This window comes from Carcharhinus amblyrhynchos, chromosome 5, assembly GCF_965287045.1.
Source record: "Carcharhinus amblyrhynchos chromosome 5, sCarAmb.v2.hapA, whole genome shotgun sequence".
Lineage (NCBI taxonomy): Eukaryota > Metazoa > Chordata > Chondrichthyes > Carcharhiniformes > Carcharhinidae > Carcharhinus > Carcharhinus amblyrhynchos.
Genome location: NC_137328.1, coordinates 96,984,498 through 97,007,660, shown reverse-complemented (window position 1 = coordinate 97,007,660; position 23,163 = coordinate 96,984,498). Strand labels below are relative to the sequence as shown.

Here is a 23,163-nt window from a genome sequence, read left to right as displayed (position 1 = left end):
TCTGTAACCCCCACGATTTGCCTGGATTTGCAAAATCTCACTAGCTGTCCTGGCTGGAGACAATACACCTCTCTTTAACCTGTGCTTAACCTCTCTCCACTCACATTGTCTGTACCTTTAAGACTTGTTTACCTGTAAAGACTCACATTCCAACCATTATCTTGTAAATTGAGTTTGTCTCTTTATATGCCCTGTTTGTGAACACTAGTCATCACTCACCTGATGAAGGAGCTTGAGGCTCCATAAGCTAGTGCTGACAAATACACCTGTTGGAATTTAACCTGGTGTTGTGAAACCAGCACTGCTGCTTTTAATACCCCATCCTGATTACGTTAGAGGCTGCTTAGCATCCAGAGTATCCAGGGAAAATTGACCCCAGTATGCTTTTGAGCTTTAACAACAAAATCATAACATTAGTTGTTCAATACCGTGGAACTAAAATAAGAAAACCAACTAAGGAAACCAACTGTTCCTCCAGGTGATATAATGATTCATGTTAACAATAAGAACCAAAATGCATTCTTATTTGTTCTCATATCTCTTTGCTTTAGTAACCCGGCTGTGTAAGACCACCTCAGGCACGAATGGCTTTCTGTGCGATGATCGTAAAAACTGTCTCACTTCCACACGTGTGTGCAATGGCAAAATAGACTGCAGCAATGGGGAGGATGAATCAAACTTGTACTGTGGTATGTATTTCACTCGAGTATTCTCAATCACTTTTTCACACAATCACGGAATCATTACGGTACAGAAGGAGGCTATTTGAATCGTCGTGTCTACATCAGCTCTCCAAATGATTTAGTGCCACTCTCCTGCCTTGTCCCCATACCCTTACACATTGTTTCTATTCAAATAGTTATTCAGTGCCCACTTGAATGCCTCAATTGAACCTGCCCTCAGTTCCAGGTGGTACATTCCATCCCGAGCTGTGCGAAAAAAATATTTTCTCATCATATTTGTTTATTTTGCTTCAAATCTAAGTCCTCTTGTTCTTGATCTTCATACAAGCAGGATGGGTTTCTTCCTATCTACTTTTTCACATCTCCTCATGATTTTGGCCACTTTATCAAATTTCCTCTTAGGTTTCTCCTCTCTAAGGATCTTGAAAGATAGATTGGATTCATCTAAAGGTTAATCCAAAGATGTGTAGGCTAGATGGATTAGCCATGGTAAATGCATGGGATTGTGGGGTGGTTGGAGTGGTGGGGGCCTGGATAAGATGCTTTTTCGGTGCAGACTCAATGGGCCGAATGGCTTCCTTCTGCATGATGTGGAGATGCCGGCGTTGGACTGGGCTAAGCACAGTAAAAAGTCTGACAACACCAGGTTTAAGTCCAACTGATTTATTTGATAGTAAATTCACTAGCTTTCGAGGTTACCCTCTTCGTCAGGTGAATGGAGAGTTCTGGCCTCAGACAGAGCATGTAAAGCACAGATAGTTTCTGCACACATGAGGACGGTCTCAACAGGGATCTTGGGTTCATGTCGCACTATCTGTAACCCCCGTGACTTGCCTGGGTTTGCAAAACCTCACTTAGTGTACTGTCTGGAGACAATACACATCTCTCTAACCTGTGATCAGTGCTCCTTCCACTCATATTGTCGGCCACTTTAGGACTTGAACAGCAGGTTAGGTGTAAAGATTCGCATTCTAATCAGTAAACTGTCTGTGCTTTATATGCTCTGTCAGAGGCCAGAACTCTCCATTCACCTGAAGAAGAGGGTAACCTCGAAAGTTAGTGAATTTACTATTGAATAAATCGGTTGGACTTAAACCTGGTGTTGTCAGACTTTTTACTTCCTTCTGCATTGCAGGCTTTTCATCCCTGAAACCACTGGAAATTCTGAAAAATGTACTCATTGTTAATTTTCCAGCATATTATAGAAGGCAGATATGTATATATATTTACTGGTCATGAGGAAGATGTAATTACATATTTGCAATTTTTAGGCATCAGCACCATTACAATGTCAGTTACCAATGCTTCTGATTCTCTTTCTCAATGTTTTATTTATTTAGTTTATGTTGCTTCATTTCACTTGCTGCTCTCACCTGTAGTTTGGCAGCCTTAATGGTAAATATTAACGTTTAGCAGGAAATAAATGGCACCATTTTGTAGTATTGTGTGGCACTGAACACTTCTCTAATGTTCTGTTTTCTTCATGGTGCATCTCCACATCATGTGTATCTGATCTCTCTTTCCCTGTGCCTGAACTTTAATCTCTCTTTGGGCAAAAAAGTCTTTCCTCACATCCCCTCTGAACCTCCTGCCCCTTACCTTAAGTCTACTTCAGCAAGGCGTTTGATAAGGTCCCCCATGCAAGACTTCTTGAGAAGGTGAGAGGGCATGGGATCCAAGGGGCTTTGGCCTTGTGGATCCAGAACTGGCTTGCCTGCAGAAGGCAGAGAGTGGTTGTGGGTGGGTCTTTTTCTGCATGGAGGTTGGTCACCAGTGGAGTGCCCCAGGGATCCGTTCTAGGACTGTTGCTGTTTGTCATTTTCATAAATGACCTGGATGAGGAAGTGGAGGGGTGGGTTAGTCAGTTCACCGACAACAAGAAGGTTGGTGGTGTTGTGGATAGTCTGGAGGGATGTCAGAAGTTGCAGCGGGACATAGTTAGGATGCAAGACTGGGCGGAGAAGTGGCAGTTGGACTTCAACGCAGATAAATATGTAGTGTCCATTTTGGCAGGACCAATGGGATGAAGGAATACAATATCAAGGGTAGGAGTCTTAGCTGTGTCGAAGAGCAGAAGGATCTTGGGGTCCGGGTCCATGGGGCTCTTAAATTGGCCTCGCAGGTGGAGGATGTGGTCAAGAAGGCGTATGGTGTACTGGCCTTCGTTAATCGAGGGATTGAGTTTAGGAGTCGGGAGGTAATGCTGCAACTTTATAAGACCCTTGTCAGACCCCACTTGGAGTACTGTGCGCAGTTCTCGTCACCTCACTACAGGAAGGACATGGAAGTGATTGAAAGGGTGCAGAGGAGATTTACAAGGATGTTGCCTGGATTGGGAAGCATGCCTTATGAAGGTAGGTTGAGGGAGCTAGGTCTCTTCTCCCTGGAGAGACAAAGGTTGAGAGGCAACCTGATAGAGGTTTATAAGATGTTGAGAGGAATAGATAGGGTGGATTCTCAGAGGCTATTTCCCAGGGCTGAAATGGTCGCTACGAGAGGACGCAGATTTAAGGTGCAGGGAAGCAAGTCCAGAGGAGATGTTAGGGGTAAGCTTTTCACTCAGAGGGTGGTGAGTGAATGGAATCGGCTGCCATCGGTGGTGGTGGAGGCAAATTCGCTGGGGTCTTTTAAAAGACTTCTGGATGAGTATATGGGATCTAATGGGATTGGGGGTTATAGATAGGTCTATGGCTTAGTAGGTATAGAAGTGATCGGTGCAACTTGTGGGCCAAAGGGCCTGTTTGTGCTGTAGTATTCTATGTTCTATGCCTCCTCGTCATTTGTGTACATGGGGGCATGGTGGCACAGTGGTGAGCATTACTGCCTCACAGTGCCAGGGACCTGGGTTCAATTCTGGCCTCGGGTCACTGTCTGCATGAAGTCTGCACATTCTCCCTGTGTCTGTGTGGGTTTCCTCCAGGGGCTCCGGTTTCTTCCCACAGTCTAAAGATGTGCAGGTTAGGTGGATTTTTTCGGCACACTGAATTGACTGTAGGGTAAATACGTGGATTATCAGGGTAAATACATGGGGTTAGGAGGATAGGACCTGGGTGGGATTTTTGTTGGTGCAGGCTGAATGGCCTTTTCCTGCTCTGTAAAGATTCTATGATTATTGATTCTTCCTCTAAGGGGAAACTTTCTTCCCATCTACTCTATTTATGCCCCCTCTTAATTTTGCACATTTCAGTCATGTCCCCCTTCATCCCCTCTGCTCCAGGGAAATCAACCCCAGTCCAACCAATCTTTCTTCATAACTAAAACTCTCCCGCCCAGGCACCATCTCCGTAAATCTCTTTGCACCTTTCTTAACTGGTAGGCTAGCTGGAAAAAATAACTGATTCATCAATGCCCTTTAGTGAAGGGAGCCTACATACCCAGCCCTGACTTACACGTGGCTACAGTTCCACACTATGTGACTGACTCATAGTGACCACAGATCAACCAGGGATGGGTTATAAATACTACTGGTGTTCATCACATCACTACACCAAATTAGTTAAAATGTTATGGGATTCAGTTTGATGGAAACTCCGGAATTGCATGGACAGGATTCCCTCGAGGTTCCCATCCACCCCTACCTCACAGCAATTTCACACTGCGGCAGGCAAGGCCTAAGATGAAGGTCTGTAAGTGGCTGATTAATGACCATTTAAGGGCAGTTTCCTACTCAGCTTCAATTTTTATGCTGGTGGATGGATGACTGCTCAGGAGGGAATCTGGAAAAAAAAAAGAAAGCCCGACCTCAGATGGGAAGGTGGGGAAGCCTCTATCAGAAGCTCTCATTTCGACTGGGTTCACCCTCCTCTGAAAGCCTGTTGACCTCTGGATCTCCCACCCCACCCCCCCTCCCCCCCCCCCCCTCCCCCAGCCCCAACCCAAATGCCAATTTTACACCAATTCTCTGTAATCCTTTGAAAAATGTATAGAAGTAGCTTTGACCGTTAAGCATCTTGTTATCCCCTTTACCTTTTCCGAACAGGAGACCTACCCTATAGTCTCCCGAAATATTTAGTTTTTATGTGCGGCAACCGGAGATCCTGGACGTATATAGATGAAAAATGTGATGGAGAAAATAATTGTGGAGACTGCTCTGATGAATCAGGTAATCTAATCTTTTCAATTTTCTGGTATATAATTTTACGACAGATTTATTACTACAGAATGTGGCACTCATCCATGCTTATGATGATAATCCATGTAGTGATAAGAAAACTCTCCATATGTGTATTGTTTTCCATCCTTTCCTTCAATAAATCTTCTTGCTATTTACTCCAAGGAGACAGGCACTTTTCTCCAAGCTTTTGCCAATGCCTGACTGAATTAGGTGCAAAGGCAGGAGTGGCCTAGAACGTTTCTTCCTTGCTGTTGTGTGGGAATGTTCTTTGCCATTACTTATTGTAATGCGACATACAAACAGTGCATTGAACCCAGCGCACATCCCTCAACTTCTCATAGGAGCAGTGCCTGTGCTAGTAGTTGTCAACCAAGAACCACACACAGCACATTTGGGTACTGAGTGCAGCCCATGAGACATTTTGTAGCCCATTGTCCACATGCAGGGTTGTCATGTTCTATCCATGTAACTCTTTTCCTACCGGAATGACTGAAGCGATATACACATAAAGCAAGGGCAAGTGAAATGAGGTGCATGCTGATTGCACACACTGACTGTGAGCCTGTGTGCTCACCCTGCGGCTAAACCATACATATTTCTTTTGTTTTTACAATTTTAAGTTGATAGTTCTATTAGTATAAACATGATTAAGCACTTTCTAACTTACAAATATTATTTACGTTTATTAAATGTCTTCAATCTCATTTGTACTTATCTTTGTGACAGGAACATTTACTGCAATCTATACAGCTTCTAAATTACAAGTGATTGAGTAGAACATAAATGCCACTATTTCAAAAGGGAACATGTTAGTAAATGCAGCATGCTGTGTGCTGAGTGTTAGTGCATAGGAAATTGATTAGCCCCTGAGTAAGAGTGTGAGGATCACAATGTGTGATTAACCCACACCAGTTGCTTACGCTGTGGGCAGCATGTAAACTTGGTCATTTAAATGATTGCAGCTTGAATTCAGCGAAGCACATTGCTGAGTCGCTACACACTAGACCAAGGGGCACAATAATAGTGAGACGCCATAAGAGTTTAGGCTGGATGGAGTGAATATTGAAGGTGGTGGATAGGGTGCCAATCAAGTGGCCTTCTTTGTCTGGATGGCGTTGAGCTTCTAGAGTGTTGTTGAGGCTGTTTCATCCATCCAGACAAATTTGGATTGTTCCATCACACTCCAGACTTGTGCCTTGTAGATGGCAGGCAGACTTTGGGGAAGCAGGAGGGGAGTTATTTCTGCAGATTGCCCAGCCTGTCATCTGTTTTTGTAGGCATAGGGCAGGATTTTCTAGCCGCGTTTGCCCTGAAACCAGAAAATCCCACCCTAGTTCAACAGACCTTTCAATGATCCTCCCCTTGCCTGCTCCAATTCCTGTGGCGGGCGGGATGATAAAATTCATCCCACAGTATTTGTATGGTTGGTCTAATTCAGTTTCTTATCAATGGTAACCTCCAGGATATTAATATTGAGGCGGGGGGTGGGGAGGGGGGAACTGAGTGCTAAAATCTCCCCAGAGAATAATCATAACAGGTAGGGAGCAGGTCCAGAAAATGCTGGAGTTGGGAAGAAGCAAGTGAAGCCAGGCAAGAACATCAGTGGTAGGACTGACAGCATTCAAGCCATGAGCCCAATAGAACAAATGCAACTTTAATAGTGGTTCCTATTTTCAAGAAAGGGAATAGGGTAGGGAAAGCCCGGGAAATTACCGGCCAGTGAGTCAGACCTCGGTGGTTGGTAAGTTGATGGAGAGGATACTGAGGGACAGGATTTATGAACATTTAGAGAAGTTTAGTATGATCAGAAATAGTCAGCACAGCTTTGTCAAGGGCAGTTCGTGCCTTACGAGCCTAGTTGAGTTCTTTGAAAATGTGACTGAACACATTGATAAAGGAAGAGCAGTGGACGTGGTTTACATGAACTTCAGCAAGGCGTTTGATAAGGTCCCCCATGCAAGACTTCTTGAGAGGGTGAGAGGGCATGGGATCCAAGGGGCTGCTGCCTTGTGGATCCAGAACTGTCTTGCCTGCAGAAGGCAGAGAGTGGTTGTGGGTGGGTCTTTTTCTGCATGGAGGTTGGTCACCAGTGGAGTGTCCCAGGGATCTGTTCTAGGACCCTTGTTTGTCATTTTCATAAATGACCTGGATGAGGAAGTGGAAGGATGGGTTAGTAAGTTCGCCGACGACAAGAAGGTTGGTGGTGTTGTGGATAGTCTGGAGGGATGTCAGAAGTTGCAACGAGACATAGATAGGATGCAAGACTGGGTGGAGAAGTGGACTTCAACGTAGATAAATGTGTAGTGGTCCATTTTGGCAGGTCCAATGGGATGAAGGAATACAATATCAAGGGTAGGAGTCTTAGCAGTGTTGAGGAGCAGAAGGACCTTGGGATCCGGGTCCACAGGACTCTTAAATCGGCCTCGCAGCTGGAGGATGTGGTCAAGAAAGCATATGGTGTACTGGCCTTCATTATTCGAGGGATTGAGTTCAGGAGTCAGGAGGTAATGCTGCAACTTTATAAGACCCTTGTCAGATCCCCCTTGGAGTACTGTGCGCAGTTCTGGTCGCCTCACTACAGGAAGGATGTGGAAGCTATTGAGAGGGTGCAGAGGAGATTTACAAGGATGTTGCCTGGATTGGGAGACATATGAAGATAGGTTGAGGGAGCTAGGTCTCTTCTCCCTGGAGAGACGAAGATTGAAAGGTGACCTGATAGAGGTTTATAAAATGTTGAGAGGGATAGGGTGGATTCTCAGAGGCTATTTCTCAGGGTTGAAATGGTCACTACAAGAGGACACAGGTTTAAGGTGCTGGGGAGCAGGTACAGAGGAGATATCAGGGGTAAGTTTTTCACTCAGAGGGTGGTGAGCAAGTGAAATCAGCTGCTGTCAGTGGTGGTAGAGGCGAACTTGCTGGTGTCTTTTAAGAGACTTCTGGATGAGTACATGGGATTTAATGGGATTGAGAGTTATAGATAGGCCTGGTAGGTATGGATACGATTGGTGCAACTTGTGGGCTGTAGTGATCTAACTAAAATATACACAATTTCTTCCAACACTAAATTGGAAATATTCACTAGATTTTTTAATAATACATGGACAGGTTTAAACAAAGCATTAAGCAGCATCATAGAACAATGGATTTGAAACCTACATGTTTTTTTTCATTTGTTTTAAAGAATTGCAGTGTCCTGCTTGTTCTGGATGGAAATGTGTTACTGTCTTCTTCAGTGACTGTGACTGCATACCTAAGAATCGCTGCAGAGACAACATTCAGGACTGCAGTGACATGAGTGATGAGAAAAACTGTACAATGTGACACAATGGATTTCTCACATTAACCTTGGTATTTTTCGCTACAATGCTGCATGAATGATACATATTCATGTCTAAACATTGTGCTACTCTAAGAATAAAGGGTAAACATACATACAGGATTGTGTGTTAGATGCTACCTTATTGGAAAATAGTCCAGTTCCTAACACTAAAGATTACTGTAACTAAATGCAGCAAATGATTCAACTTGCTTTAACTGATGAGCAATTTTGCCAGATATCTGCATTGCAAATCGTACATTTGTGTGCAGTTGTGCATTTGTGTGCACATTCCAATAGGGAATTCAGAAGTAACTTGCTTACCCAAAAACTGGTGAGGCTGTGTAACTGGTTACCACACGGAGTGGTTAAAGTGAATAGTAAAGATGCATTGTAGGGGCAGCTAGACAAGAGAAGAGGGAGCTATGATGATAGATTTAGATGCGAAAAGATGGGAGGCTCAAGTGGAGCATAACAGCCGGTTACATTGAATGGTCTGTTTCTATGCTTCTACTCCATGCAATCCTAAACATTCCCAGTATACATTCCTAAATTTGGTATTTAAGAAAATTGCTTATGCTAGGAGCAGAACCAGAACATGTATATTATGTGCACACAATCCACCATTCAATGAGATCGTGGCTGAATTTGGACCTCAATTCCAATTTACTGCCCAATGTCCATACACTTTGATTATCTTACAGCTCAGAAGTCTATCTCGGCTTGATTGAAGAAATTCCTCATCTCAGTCTTAAGTCATTGATCCCTTATTCTAATAGAATGCCACCTAAATGCAGCCAGGCAAAACAACCTATGTAAACCATTTTGAAACTTATGAATTTCATTCTCATCTAAGTTCCAGAGAGCATAGCTTTACTCTGTTCAACCTCACATTAGAGGACAACCCATTTCTCCCAGGAATCAATCTAGTGAATGTTTATTGTACCATCTCCAAGGCAAGTGTATCCTTTCTTGACCAGCCAGTCATATGCCTACTACTTGATTCATCTACATCTATTCCAGGTCTGTCTGCCTCACAACAGACAATGGCTTGCAAAATGTACCCAAAATTTGAATTCTGAATTTCACAAGTAACAATTACTTATATGCACACTCAGTATGCAACATCAAAACACAGATCAGAAATCTGGAAAAGATATTATACAAGCCTCTTCTAAAAGGATGAACAGAAGGTTAACTCCTGTTTTGTACATTCAATACTTTCAAGCACCATATTAACTCAAACATTGCATTTAAAAAGTGTGTAAATGCGTAGGATGTAGAATGTTTATAGCTGCACTATAAAAAAAAATCACATGCATATTTCTCATTCATCTGTTAAATGATTACATTTGGAGTTGCAAACAGATGTCCAATATGTTTTTATTGCAGTGAACTGACCATATTTACTCTGTAAAGAGAAAAGGCTGTAGTCAGAGAATGGTAAATATTAAGTTTACACTGTTTAAACTGAATGCCAAGTTATACAGAAAACCCTTTAGGTGTCACGTACAAAGTAAACACTAGATTTTCATGTGTTTTGCAAAAACATGAACATTATTTACACAGAAAGCAGCCACTAATTGTCAAATATTTTAACTTTAAAGGGCAACAATTATATATAAAAGTTGGCAGCTCCTAGTCAGCCCTTATCATCAAGTTGTAAACAGGAACAAATAAGTATTGGAATCTTTGAAACAAATCATTCGTAAAGAACTCCCTTTAATGCCACAAGTGGACATCATTTTATTTCACCCAAGTATCACATTTGTATGCTTACTAGCCATACACAGTTAACCATTCTTTTTTGTCACTGGAACATTAGTGTGTCGTGAATTAAAAAGGACTTATACATAAGGTTACCAAGAGAATGTTTGCAGTTGGTGCACAAAAGCACAGCAATGAAGGCTGAGAAGGTTATCTGTCACAACTTAAGCAAAATTTGCTTGCTTTCAACCATCTGAACATGGTCAAAATGCCTCACATGTGGTTTGCAATTACCCCCCCCAAAAAGATTCTTTAAAAAATGCAGTGAAAAACTGGTGTGCTGTATTTCAATCTTCCCAGGAAGATCTTTTATTCCAAATCTGAAGTATGATTTCAGGAAATTCAAATTCCACCCCTTAACAGATTGACGTTCCATCACAAAATGAATCAGGGTTTAGATAAGAGACACAAACAGAGAACCACAACAGTTTCAAAAGCTTAATCTGCATTATAATTCATGCAAGGTTGAGGAAAATAGAGAACACTGAATTTTACTCTGCCGGTTCCATATTTCTTAAGCTGCTGTAATAGTGTAATCACACTCACTCAATCTGACCCTTTGGCTTCTGACTTTTTAAACTGGCACACAAATACTATTTCTGTATCTGGCTAGAGCTGAGCTATATTTAAAACATGAAAATAGCTTAAATTTTAAATATTCATGCTGGATCTGTAATTTTCAACGCATATTACAAATTAAAAATCACTTGTTATATCTCTACCTCAGTTTATTAGACCCTAATCTCGGGCCATGAATCTGGTATAGTTCACACTCTAGTAATACTTGATCCACTTAGGCCCACAAAGGAATTTGTGAACAGGAATGCTAGTATAAAGTCCATCAGCTACCCAAACCTGGATATCTGGCACCAGATATTTCAAACAGGTGACTGATCATTTTGTAAACATCTCAGAAATGTGAACCAAATCAAAGATGAAATATTTAAGTATTCCCAATAAGTGGAAAAATGCCAATTTACTACTTGTATATTTTACCCATACATTTCTACAATCTGTAATTAAATAGACCAAAATAGACACTTCTCTCCTTTATTTCCAATCCACAGTGCTAGATTCAGTTCAGACTTGTTTCATTTTAACCAGGCTGCAAAGTTAGTAAACATTCCAGCATTAGAAGAGCTGCCATGGTGAAAAAAAAGGATAATTCTGCCACCAACTGATTGCAAAACCATGACATACCATAACAGTACAAAAATGCAAGATTACAAAAGAAAAACTAATACAAAGGGCAGCTCCCCAAAGCCATTTCAAGTTCACGCCTTCAGATGTCAGCTTCTGTTCAACTTGCTTCATTCTTTGAAGCCTCATCAAAATTTTCAACAAGATCTGTAAGAAATAAAAATCAAGTTAGGTAACTGAAACATTATCTACAGAACTTCTATGCCAGTGATAAGCAATCTAGGTTAACGAGTGGGAAGCATAAGTGGCCCTCCTTCACCTCAGTGATTGAGACTGAAATCGGGTATTATGACCCTATACAATTGAATACACAACAAATACTTCAGAACGAGTTACAGAAAATATCATTCATATATTAAAAGAACTGCCATCAACTTCAGATGGTAAAAACAAAAGAATATGTACACTTTGGAAGAAGGAGCATACGACTCTATGTTGTGTGCAATCAACATAATCTCACTTCACTTGCCCTTGTTTTCTGCACATCACTTCAGTCATACTAATAGAGAAAAAAAACACAGCAGTGGAATGTGGTAACTCTTCACTTAAGTCAAAATGTCTCATGGGCTGCAATTAGAACACAGATAGGCCAGACTTCTCACCATTGTTCTACACTATTACAGCCAAATGGACTCTTTGCCTTCAGTCACCTTTAAGAATAAACACTACCCTATATACCATACGCAAGTACATGCTCTTATCTAAATTTTTCATGTCCAACTTCATGCAAAATGCTCTCTTTCAGCAGTTTTTCATTGTTTAACATTTTAATTGTATAATTTAGGATATTGTACAGTGGTGTGATAGAATTCAAATAAGTTTGGGCAGCAAATGCAAGCTGCAGAACCATATTAGACTGCAGTAGGCAAAAGTTCTTATGCCTTTTCCATCAATGAATACTATTAAAGATTACGTTTCACAGTATGGCCGTCATGGTCACTGTCTCATTTTCAGTTACCTGGGACTTCATCATCATCGTCTTCACCAGAAGCAAGTGGTGCTTTGCTGTCCACAGCTGCAAACAAAATAATTTAGTGAAAAACAATTGAGTAAGTCACAATTTATTCAAATAATCTCTCACCTACCAGATTGGTAACCACTGAACAGCAACCTAAATTTGCTAGATAACAAAAAGGATACACCCAAAATCATAAAACATAGTTCCTTCATGCCTGTGCTGCCTCTAATCAGCATTACTGTCCAGCTTTCTCATTTTAAGCACACATCCAACTTTATGAAAGGTGCTAATGAATCTGCTCCCCGACTCAATCCAGACTGCATATTACTGCTTTAAAACAAATTTTCATCTCTCCTCTGGTTCTTTTGCCAATTATCTTAAAGCTGTGTCCTGATTAATTACTGACCTTCCTGCCAGTGGAGTTTCCCTCAATTTATTCCACCAAAATTCTTTAGAAATTTGAATCCCCAGTAAATCTCTCCTTGGACATCTCTGCTCCAAGGAGAACAATCTCAGCACCAATACTCTCCCCATAGTTGAGAATTCCTGGTGACATTGTTTATTAACAGCAAAACACCACAGGAATTTCAGAAACTTCCTATACAGAAAGCAGATTATAGCTTACTCGAAAAGAATGCAGGCAAATATATCACGAAGTTGGCAAAGTCCAACAGAAGCAAGTAAATGAATGCTTAGATGATCTGTTTGTATGATGTAGGCTTTTCTTTGTTTAAGAGTCCTAACAGGCTTGGGTTTAACTGCCAACAGGCAAGACAGACTCCAGTTGGGCATCTCCAACTCCCAACAATGCAGCATTCCTTTTGTAACCCATGGAAGAGTCAGTTTAGTGTACCTATGTTCATAGCGACTCAACAAGCAAGACTGTTGAGTCAACTGAGCCACTATAACAATAATACATTTCAAATCAGATTTCAGTGACTGGTTCTGTGATAGTAAAATGACTAAAATGTACTGATCAAATTTTAACAAAATGTACCATACTAAAAACATTCATGAGTTACAAACAGAACGAGATCATTATACTAACGTTGTTTAGGCAGCGACTCTGCCAGCCGCCTCAAGCTGGTCAGGCTATCCGCTCCAAGTTGATTCAGAATACTGGGCAACATTTCAGTCAGCTGTTTCGTCTCTGCATGCCCCGTGATCGTAAATGTATTTGCAGCAAGCGAAGCCTGAACTTTAGGATTATTGAAGTGAATGACTGTTCCCTGGTTTGTGAACATGTTCACCTGCAACAGATTTAAAACATTCACTTAATTACAGGAATGTCACACTGAAAATACAAAAGTATACAATACAAAAAATGGCCATGAAGCTGTGGTTTATGCTGCTGATTGCATTTAATATTCTTACTTTCTTGTAAGTGAAACAGGGTGCAGTATGGATCCAGCAGCAGCACAAATAGGGAAGCCAAGAGCAACCCTCACACTCCCTTAACACCACAAGCACACCCTTCTTTATCATCTGCCTTCAGCCCAATGACAGGCAAGTGTTTTTGCCTTGATAATCATTTCCAATTTTATAACATCCATCCAGGTTTTTGCTCACCAACCAGCCCAACCCTAGAAAAGTCAGAATAAAAACTAGGGCAGTAGTTGAAATTTTCATGCTAACAACATGCTAGTATGTTCCCAGCAGAACAGAGTGCACTTAAGTGCACTACAACATCCCAATTTGAACACAATGGGCTCCTTGGAACCTATGGTGCTGCTATAGCTCCCATTAGTAGCGAATATCTCACATTTACTACAGATGGGACCACAAGATCTGGCCCAAAATGTCAGACTTTGTATGAAGGCCAAAGAATTTCTTCGTTATCAATGGCTACAGAAACATCTTGATTCAAAATTGTTTAAAAAATTTCAGACAATTCCTCACCAACTCAAGTTCAACCATATTTCCATATTCTTGATTCTCTAATGGAATCTCCTTTTCAACTGTTCACAAATCAGAAGTGATGCCAAATAAGCTATAACTACAGTAGGAACAATGACTGTAAAATATGGTCACTATAATTGCTATATACATTCTCTCATTAGCAAGTATTTTTCAAAGCACATTTAAGCATTTAACTGCTTAAAAGAAATGTGCATATGGATTCTTCATTAAAAAAACTTAAAATTTAAGTATTGAAAATTTCAATTGATTCTAGCTCAAAGCAAGTTAATCATGAATCCTTGAATGAACAGGAAATTCATCCAACTCATCTGTATCAGTATGATGCCTCCTCTGATCTTACTTCATCCACACTACTACTTTTTTCTCCCTCAAATACAATCTCAGGCTATTGCCTTGTTAACATAGGAGACCTTGAATCATTAAACTGTGCTGACATGAATCAAGCTATCGCAATTGCATGCATATTGAAATCAATCTAGTCCCCATAATATCACCTGTGTACACTGTTCAGAACCAGAGAAGTGGTGATAAAGAGAAGAGAAAACTGGCACCATTTCATTTTCAGAATTCACAATTTTTACATCATTAATATTTCAGGGGGCAGTGAAACAATAATCTGATTTGATGGGGGAAAACAAAGTTTCAACATGTAGCAAATTGTCCAATCAATTGGAGATTGCAGCACAGTGGTTAACACTGCTGTGTCACAGCACAAGGGACCTGACTTCAATTCCGACCTTGGCCGACTGTGTAGAATTTGCACGTTCTCCCAGTGTCTGCACAGGTTTCTTCTGGATGCTCTTGTTCACTCCAAATATGTGCAGGTTAGATGGATTGGCCATGCAATTTAGTCCCCTAGTGGTGTCCCAAGATGTGTAGGTTATGGGGCTATGGAGATAGGGCATGGGTGCGATGCTCTGTTAAGAAATCCGGTGCAGGCGAAATGGGCTGAATGGCCCTCTTATGCATTATGGGGATTCTATGATCACTTGCTATGCAAATATTTGTGAGTACCTCTTCAATACCAGAAATATTATTCACACCAAGCTTCTTTAAAGAGAATTGCAGTTTTTTGTCATCTGCTGTTGCTGTTCTGTGGACAACCTTCTTCTTTCTACGAGCTGTACCCTGGGTACAAAAACAAAGAATTACATGATGCTTAACTCAAAATTTAAATGTGCTAAATTCAGACAATAGCTACTGAAATATTGCACCTTATTTGTTGAAAGTGAACTCCAAATTCCAAACTTTTACACCTGCGTTTTTCAATTTTTTCCTGGCGACCCACTTTTACCAAATGTCCGTTGCTTGTGACCCACATCACATAGGATGTGTAATGAAATGCAATCTTTCCACTTACATTATATTAAAAATCAGGGGATCCAATTCAGACCCATTTTCAGATTTTATTCAGGCCATTTTCCGGTGCAAAGGAATTTGGCATCAGTATTTTGCAGGTCCCTTCGACAACAGATACATTCAAAATAAATGTCTGAAATCAGAATTATTAGCTTACTGTGCATCAGCCATCCACAGAAAATCAACTGTTGTTTATTTGAGAGAATTCACATTTAAGATGCATCTTTGGAATGCAGGGCTCACCAGATCAACGTGCTACTTTTAGGTGGAAACTTAATAGTTGTCAAATATCTTTATTTGTTACCATCCCATCAATAAACCTCCCTGGTAGCTGGGATGTCACATCAATAACTATATTTTGTTGCGCGGGGGTAATGAGTCAATTATTCTTCCTCACATACAGCCGCAACTTAAAAATTCTGTTGTTTTCCTGATGTCATCTCAATTTGAAATTAATAGCAAAATATATTTTATGCACAAAGGAAAATTAATTTGATATAATTACTATACTTGTCATACTTTATAGCCTGCCTTGTAGGCAAGAGAATCCACTAACCAGGCCACTGCTGCTACAGTTACAAATATTTACCGCTTTTAACTGTAAACTAGATTTATTGTACATTTAAAAATACACCTTCCTCCTAATTCTTGCCTTTCCTTCCATAAAGTGCATGCAACTTGAATTATATCCAGTAATAAATACTAAACTTATCCTCTACATCAAAAGTTCTTATGCTGATTATGTTGTCATTACGTGACAGGTCCTCATTGTCATACTGCCTTCTAGAAAATGAGCACTAAAACCAGAATATTGTGTTTTTTTTTTAGAAAACAGGATTGGTTTATAGAGCTGTGAGATTTTCAAAATCCCACAAGCCACCTGTGGTTCACAACCCCCACTTTGAACAAGCCTGACATACACCAATTAGATTGGTGAGGCACACATGTTTGCTCTAAAGTTTTACCTCCACACCCAGAGCAAGATAAATTATGGAGAAAGTCTGACCCTTACACCCAAGGTGGACATGAATACATCATTACACAAATAGAGATCAAACCAAGAGTTGAGGACAAGATATCCAATGCTGGTTCCATTCTTCTTAGAGGATACGATTTTGATTGCATTATATTGAGTTTCAGCAACCTTAAGTCCACATACATCTCTCGATTTCAGTTCCAAAAAAAGTTACAATGACAAGATTCTCAACTTGTTCAGTGTTCAATGAAGGGATGACTAAGCAAAATTAACTTGTGTTATTTGGGGTATATGGTCTGTCTACCCAGTCAGAGAAGGTACTGGTTCCTCACTGCTATTCTTGGGAGGCAACCCCAGGTGGTGTGCAGGACACCCCACAAGCCCTCAAGGACTGCATGGTAATTGCTTGGAAAGTTCAAACTTCACATGGAAGAGTTAAAGCCATTAACTCTTGGGTCGCTATAGTACAGAAGCACCCCTCCTCCCCAAACCAACAGACCAACCTTCAGCATAGTTTGCCACTGCACGAATCAGCAACTGTTTTTCTTCCTCAGTTGTTGCTGATACACTCAAGAAAAAACCATTCTCTGATTGGAGAAGCGACTCCAAACAGAATTTTGCATTGAAACTCAGTTGGCTGACAGGCATTTTGAAAATTGCCTAGGGAAGCTCCATGGGCCAGATGTGGAGAAGCCCGATCTAGTTTTAAACAATCCACCAGAACAGTGTTTTGGTCACTAGTGACTAACTGAAAATCAAAATGCAGCTATGCAGCCCAATTAGTAAATACAGAATAAGACTGTTAAATTCAGAATGAGTAATAGACACTATTGTTAGGCGTATAATGTCGACATGTACATTCTCATGTTGCATGCTTGTACATTTTAAATCTTTTTGTTTGTGTTGGTAAAGGAAAGTTTTATTTCTATGGTTACTAAAATAGTTGTAGTTATGACATTAAGTGTATATGCATGAAGTACATTTATTTGTACTTTGATAGGCATTTATTAAACTAATGCATGCAGTTAAATACGTAGCCACACAGTTAATTTCTGGACAACAGTATTAAGATATTTCCAAACAATATATTAGACACTTATTACTTGCACAGACATGGTGCTATCCTTCAGGTGGTCAGTTCTGGGCATTAGAATAAACTATGGGGATTGGTACATCCTTTCCTGGTCAGTTTGACTAACAATTTCCGTGGGATCATATGAAAACTCAATTACTGTAAGAAGTGGAACGATTCAATCCTCAAACTTCAGAAGACTGAACAGAAACCTTCTCTTTTATCTAGGGCACCAGTGTTACCAAATATCTCAAAACCAGAGGATACTGGATCAAAAAAACCTCGTGCCCAAACTAGTCTTTTGTAACATTAAGCAATGGATATTTCATCTTTATGTTTCTAACATAACTGCAGGCCTACTGTGAAGAATGCTCAATTTGCAAGGTGTACGATCATTAGCATCACCAAAGTGGACAAACCAGAATCTTTCATATAGTAACACCTAAGCAGAAGCTATGTTAATTTATTTTTCACAGTTATGCTACTTCTGGAGAGCACAATACATGCATGGATATCAAGTTGTTCTTCTGACATGATAAACACATGATTGCAGCAGCATTCTTCTAAACATTAAGAAAAATTCTGGTAATAATTTAAACTGATTATTAATATTAGTAATCACTTTAAACTGAGACAAAAGTGATGACAAAAGTTTACAAGAATTCTACTCGTGGATAATTCTCTCCCTTTCCTTGGTCTCCCTACCAAAAGCACCAAATCTCCCAACCCAATTCTTCTGTTCAACTGAAGACAGACCACTTGGCTTACTGAGACTCAAGGCAAAGTAGTGACAATAGCACAAAGCTGCATGGTATGATTTTTTTTAGAGCTACTAAATTAAGATTTAGATTCTGACTAAATTGCCAACAGGAACAAAATAATTTCAAAGCAGTGAATACAGTATTAGCTTTTCTTCTTAAACAAGCAAATATATCATCTAATTCAATTGTTTCTAATTTACCAGTCCAGAAAAATCAAGAGAACAGCAGTAGAATATACAATCTCAGCTACGTGAATCATTACAAAGAATGAAGAAAATTACAGCACAGGAACAGGCTCTTCAGCTCTCCAAGTCTGCACCGACCATGCTACCCAACTTAACTAAAACTCCTACCCTTCCAGGGACCATGTCCCTCTATTCCCATCCTATTCACGTACTTGTCAAGACACAAGCTTAAAAGTCACTACCGTATCTGCCTCCAGTACCTTCCCTGGCAACAAGTTTCAGACACCCACTACTCTATGTAAAAAAAATCTGCCTCGTACATCTCCTTTAAACCTTGCTCCTCGCACCTTAAACTTATGCCCCCTAGTGATTGACTCTTCCACCCTGGGAATTAGAACAACAATTCTGTACAAACTCATCAGCTACACATTAAAATACTTTATCTGCTAGAGATTATTTCTAAATCAGGCTGACTTAAATCAATCACTAATCCGCCAAATAAATGCGCTAGATAAGCAGTATTTCAGGTCACATCAGAAATGATCTCTTCCCAAAATACATGAATTATCACTGTCTAAATAAATCCACTGTGCTTCCTAATCATACACAAAGCTTCTTGAAATTTTGGAACAGAGTGAATACAAACAAACCTTTTGCTTGAGGTCAACAGAATACTAACCTGTTTTCATAACAGACACTGACATATGCTATATATTTCCAGCATATTCAAGGTTAGAAATAATGAGACATCTGGATAGAAATTGTCCCATTGGGAAGACGCAGCGTGGGTTCATGAAAGGCAGGTCACGTTTAACTAAATTACTGGAATTCGAGGACATGATGAGCGCAATGGACAATAAGGAACCGGTGGATGTGGTGTACATGGATTTCCAGAAGGCATTCGACAAGGTGCCGCACAAAAGGCTGCTGCATAAGGTAACAGTGCGTAGCATTATGAGTAATGTATTAGCATGGATAGAGGATTGGTAAACTAATAGAAAGCAATGAGTGGGGGTAAAGGGATGTTTTTCTTGTTGGCAATCAATAACTAGCACTGATCCTCAGGGCTCAGTGTTGGGACCACAATTGTTTACAATTTATATAGATAATTTGGCGTTGGGGACCAAGTGCAGTGTGTCAAAGTTCACAGGTGACAATAAAATGAGTGGTAAAGCAAAGCATGCAGAGAACACAAAGTCCGAAAAGAGATGTAGATAGTTTAAGTGAGTAGACAAGGGTCTGGCAGACGGAGTGCATTTTTGGTAAAGGTGAGGTCATTCATTTTGGCAGGAACAACAGCAAAATGGACAATAATTTGAATGATAAAAAAACTGCAACACACTGCTGTGAAGAGGGACCTTGAGCATGATTCTTAAAAAAAGTTGGTTTGCAGGTAATTAAGGCAGCAAATGGAATTTTGTCCTTCACTGCTAAAGGGATGGAGTTTAAAAACGGAGGTGGTTATGTTGCAGCTGCACAAGGTGCTGATGAGGCCACATCTTGAGTACTGTGTAAATTTTGGCCTCCCATTTGAGAAAGGATATACTGGCACTGGAGGAGATAAAGGAGATTCACTAGCTTGATTCCGGAGTTGAGAGGGATGGCTTATGAGGAGACTAAGTAGACCGGGACCACATGCATTGGAATTAAGAATGGGGGGGGGGGGAGAAACCTTAAACATAAAATTACCAAGTGAATAAATAAGATAGAAGAAGGGAGGTTGTTTCCACTGGTGGGTGAAACTAGGACTAGGGGGACATAGCCTCAAAGCAATGGGGAGCAGATTTAGAACTGAGCTGAGGAACTTCTTCACCCAAGCAGTTGTGAATTTGTGGAATTTCTTGTCCAGTGAAGCAGTTGAGGCTACCTTGTTGAATGTTTTTACAGCAAAGATAGATAGGTTTTTGATCAGTGAAGGAATTAAGGGTTATGGTGAGCGAGTGGCTAAGTGGAGCTGAGTCCACAAAAAGATCAATATTACTGAATGACAGAGCAGGCTCAAGGGGCCAGATACCCTACTCCTGCTCCTAGTTCTTGTATTTAGTTTTTGTTGCTCCAAGCTCACACCAAGTCCTGTTCATCTAAATGCTCATGTGATCACTGACCTACATTGGCTTCCATTCCAGCAACATCTCTATTTTAAAAACATTTTTATTCAAATTCCCTGGAAAAAAATCACACTCCTCTATATCTTAGCCACCCCTATGAGATCTTTACGCTCCATTTCTGACCTCGTCTGCATCATCAATTTATCAACCACTGACAGCTTTCAACTGTCTTAGCTCCAGGTTCGGGATTCCCTGTCTAAATTTTGCTATCCTCCTTTAACATCTTCCTCAAAACCTATCTTTGACCTAGTTTTCGGCACTGGTTTCAGCACATATCATCAATTATGACCCTGGTGCCAGTTTTTGTCTGATGTTAAAGGTACTATGTAAATGCAAATCATTCATTATCACAGAACAATTGCAGCACAGGCCATTTGGCTTATCATATCTGTGCCAGTTCTCTAAGAGCAACTCGTCTTGTTCCAATGCACCACCCTTTCTCTTGTAGCCTTGCGAATTCCCTCTCCAGGTTCAATCCACCTCCATTTTGAAGGACATGATTGGCCTTGCTGCCACCACTCTCAGACAGTTTCTTCTCTCTCGTGTCATCATTGCAATTACTTTGAATCTATGTCCTTTGGTCCTCGAGCTACTTTATCCAGACCCACAGGATTGTAATGATTGCTGCCATTAAATCTTCTCTTGATCATTTCTTCTCCAAGAGACAACTTCTCAAACTTACTTTCTCCTCCTGATCCACATTACCAAGATCCCTCATCCTTGCACAGGTTTCTTAGTCATTCAAAAAAATCCAAGTTAGGCTGAAATGAAAATCTTATTTGGAAATGGCTTACCTTTCCACCAATGCGAACTTGGGCTTGCAGCTTGGCAAGTTTTTCTTGATTCATTATTATTTCTTTCATCTGGAATGAAAATTACATAGTCTATAAAAAGAGATTGAACATTCAAAATTCACATTGTCCACACTACTATAAAATTTCACTTCTGAATTTGCTTCATGCTCAGACAAGAATTAAGTTTTCAGATTCAGAACCAAACCCAGAACAAGCAGCATACCCTAAAACAAATGCATACAATACTGTTCCTGGGACAAAGGGACTAAGGGTGGCGCTGATCAGTTGATCACTACCACTCCAGCTGTGACTTTAGAAATAGCATGTACGCAGTTAAGGGGGAACAGTCATAACTTGGCAGACATTTGATATCTTACTTGCTCAACCAGAATGCTTGAACATTCAAATGAACATGATTAAGTAGATAAATAAATTTAAGCATACTTCTCATTACCCCATTTAAACCATTTCAAACCAAATACTGATAAAAACAACAGAAAATACTGGAAAATCTCATAAGGTTTGATAGCATCTACTTAGGTTTAAAATGTAAATACAATTAGAACAGTAGATTAAACTGAAAATAAGTATTACATATAAAACATTACACTAAAATACTTCATATTAAACACTCAAATTTTATTCAATAGAATTTCAGATTATATCAAGTTAATGCATTTTCAATTTAGTACTGTATACAATTAATTTACCCAAAGGCACAAATCACAGAAAAGCAGAACATAAACAATACCCAACTAGAACTTTGACATGAATTCAATTTGTTCCAGACAGGATAGGATTTAATCCATAATTCCAATCAGAAAAACGAGTAAATACAATTGTCTCAAACTCCACCTGACAACGTCCCCACAATAGGGAAAGAAAATTTAACACAACTAAAATTAAATCATGCAAAATACATAAGTGTAATATCCAGTTTGAGGAGGGGGAACAACTTCGGCAGAATTAAGTCCAATCGGAAAACGCAATATGAAAATACGACATTCATCCCGCGGCTAAAATACAATTTTGAAAAACAGAATTTCCTTCGGCCGAAAAGAAGCCGCCCACTGACGAGGCTCCGCTCTCCACCGAGACACAGGGAGTGCGGATTCCACCCCCAGCCTGGATCCTCCAGCGGCGGGGCGCCGAGACCAAGGCCTAAAACCCCCGAGGTGGGGGATCTGTAGCTTGCCTGGGCCGCGCCACCGAGTGAGCGAGCTGACGGGCTCATACCGCCGCTCTGCCTCCCTTTCTGGGCGGATTTACCTTGCGTGTGTGTCGAAGAGTCCGGGCCCTGCCTGCCTGGACGGACTGTCTGTGTGTCGGGGCTGCCTGGCCAGTTAATGAGCTCCGGGACTCAGTAACACGAGGCTACCAGCAAAATGGCGGCCAGAGGGAGAGCGGATGTGATGACACGACATATGACCCCCCTTGCGAGTGCGCAGGCGCGAGGATAGGAGGGGGGGGGGGCCGTCGGGTGCATCGAAGCCCTGGAAACCTGTCAAGCGTGATTTGATTCATTATTGTCACATGTATTGGGATACAGTGAAAAGTATTGTTTCTTGCGTACTGTATAGATAAAACGTACCGTTCTTTTTTAAAATTCATTTGTGGGACATGGGTTTCACTGGCTGTTCAGCCTAGTTGCCCTTGGCGGGCAGTTGACAATGTGTGGGGAATCTGGACTCACATGTAGGGCACACCGAGTAAGTACAGCAGATTTCCCTTCCCAAAGGACATTAGCAAACCAGATGGGGTTTTTCTGACAATTGACAATGTTGTCATGGTCATCAGTAGATTTTTAATTCCAGATATTTTTATTGAATTCAAATTCCACCATCTGCTATAGTGATGGGGTTTGAACCCAGGTCCCCAGAACATTAGCTGAGTTTCTGGATTAATAGTCTAGCAATAGTACCACTAGGTCATCTCCTCCCCTAAAAAGGA

The 23,163-nt window shown here is 40.6% G+C and overlaps 2 protein-coding genes across 3 annotated transcripts in view; one reads left to right on the top strand and one right to left on the bottom strand.

Moving 5' to 3' along the window:
- LOC145343210 (low-density lipoprotein receptor class A domain-containing protein 1-like) overlaps window positions 1–8,519 on the top strand; it is a 31,939-nt gene extending 23,420 nt beyond the window's left edge. For both annotated transcript variants that reach the window (XM_080189260.1, XM_080189261.1), the window contains exons 4-6: window positions 552–689; window positions 4,663–4,785; window positions 7,979–8,519. In XM_080189260.1, coding sequence (XP_080045386.1) covers window positions 552–689; window positions 4,663–4,785; window positions 7,979–8,118 — 401 coding nt within the window. In that variant the 3' untranslated portion in view covers window positions 8,119–8,519. The remainder of the gene's footprint in view (window positions 1–551; window positions 690–4,662; window positions 4,786–7,978) is intronic.
- Window positions 8,520–9,479: 960 nt separating this feature from the next.
- Window positions 9,480–22,624, bottom strand: btf3 (basic transcription factor 3). Its single transcript, XM_080189263.1, has 6 exons — window positions 22,483–22,624; window positions 21,214–21,282; window positions 14,973–15,086; window positions 13,087–13,288; window positions 12,039–12,095; window positions 9,480–11,227 (listed from the first exon to the last, which is right to left on the bottom strand). Exons 2-6 carry the CDS (start codon window positions 21,280–21,282, stop codon window positions 11,181–11,183), a joined length of 489 nt encoding a protein of 162 aa, XP_080045389.1. The 5' UTR covers window positions 22,483–22,624; the 3' UTR covers window positions 9,480–11,180.
- Window positions 22,625–23,163: the final 539 nt, after the last annotated feature.

Excerpts from the sequence above, each read along its gene's own strand:
- btf3 (XM_080189263.1), bottom strand. The coding sequence starts at position 21,282 with ATGAAAGAAATAATAATGAATCAAGAAAAACTTGCCAAGCTGCAAGCC. Across the intron at positions 15,087-21,213 it reads AAGTTCGCATTGGTGGAAAG|GGTACAGCTCGTAGAAAGAA; the intron begins GTAAGCCATTTC and ends TTTTGTACCCAG. Across the intron at positions 13,289-14,972 it reads ATATTTCTGGTATTGAAGAG|GTGAACATGTTCACAAACCA; the intron begins GTACTCACAAAT and ends AATCTGTTGCAG.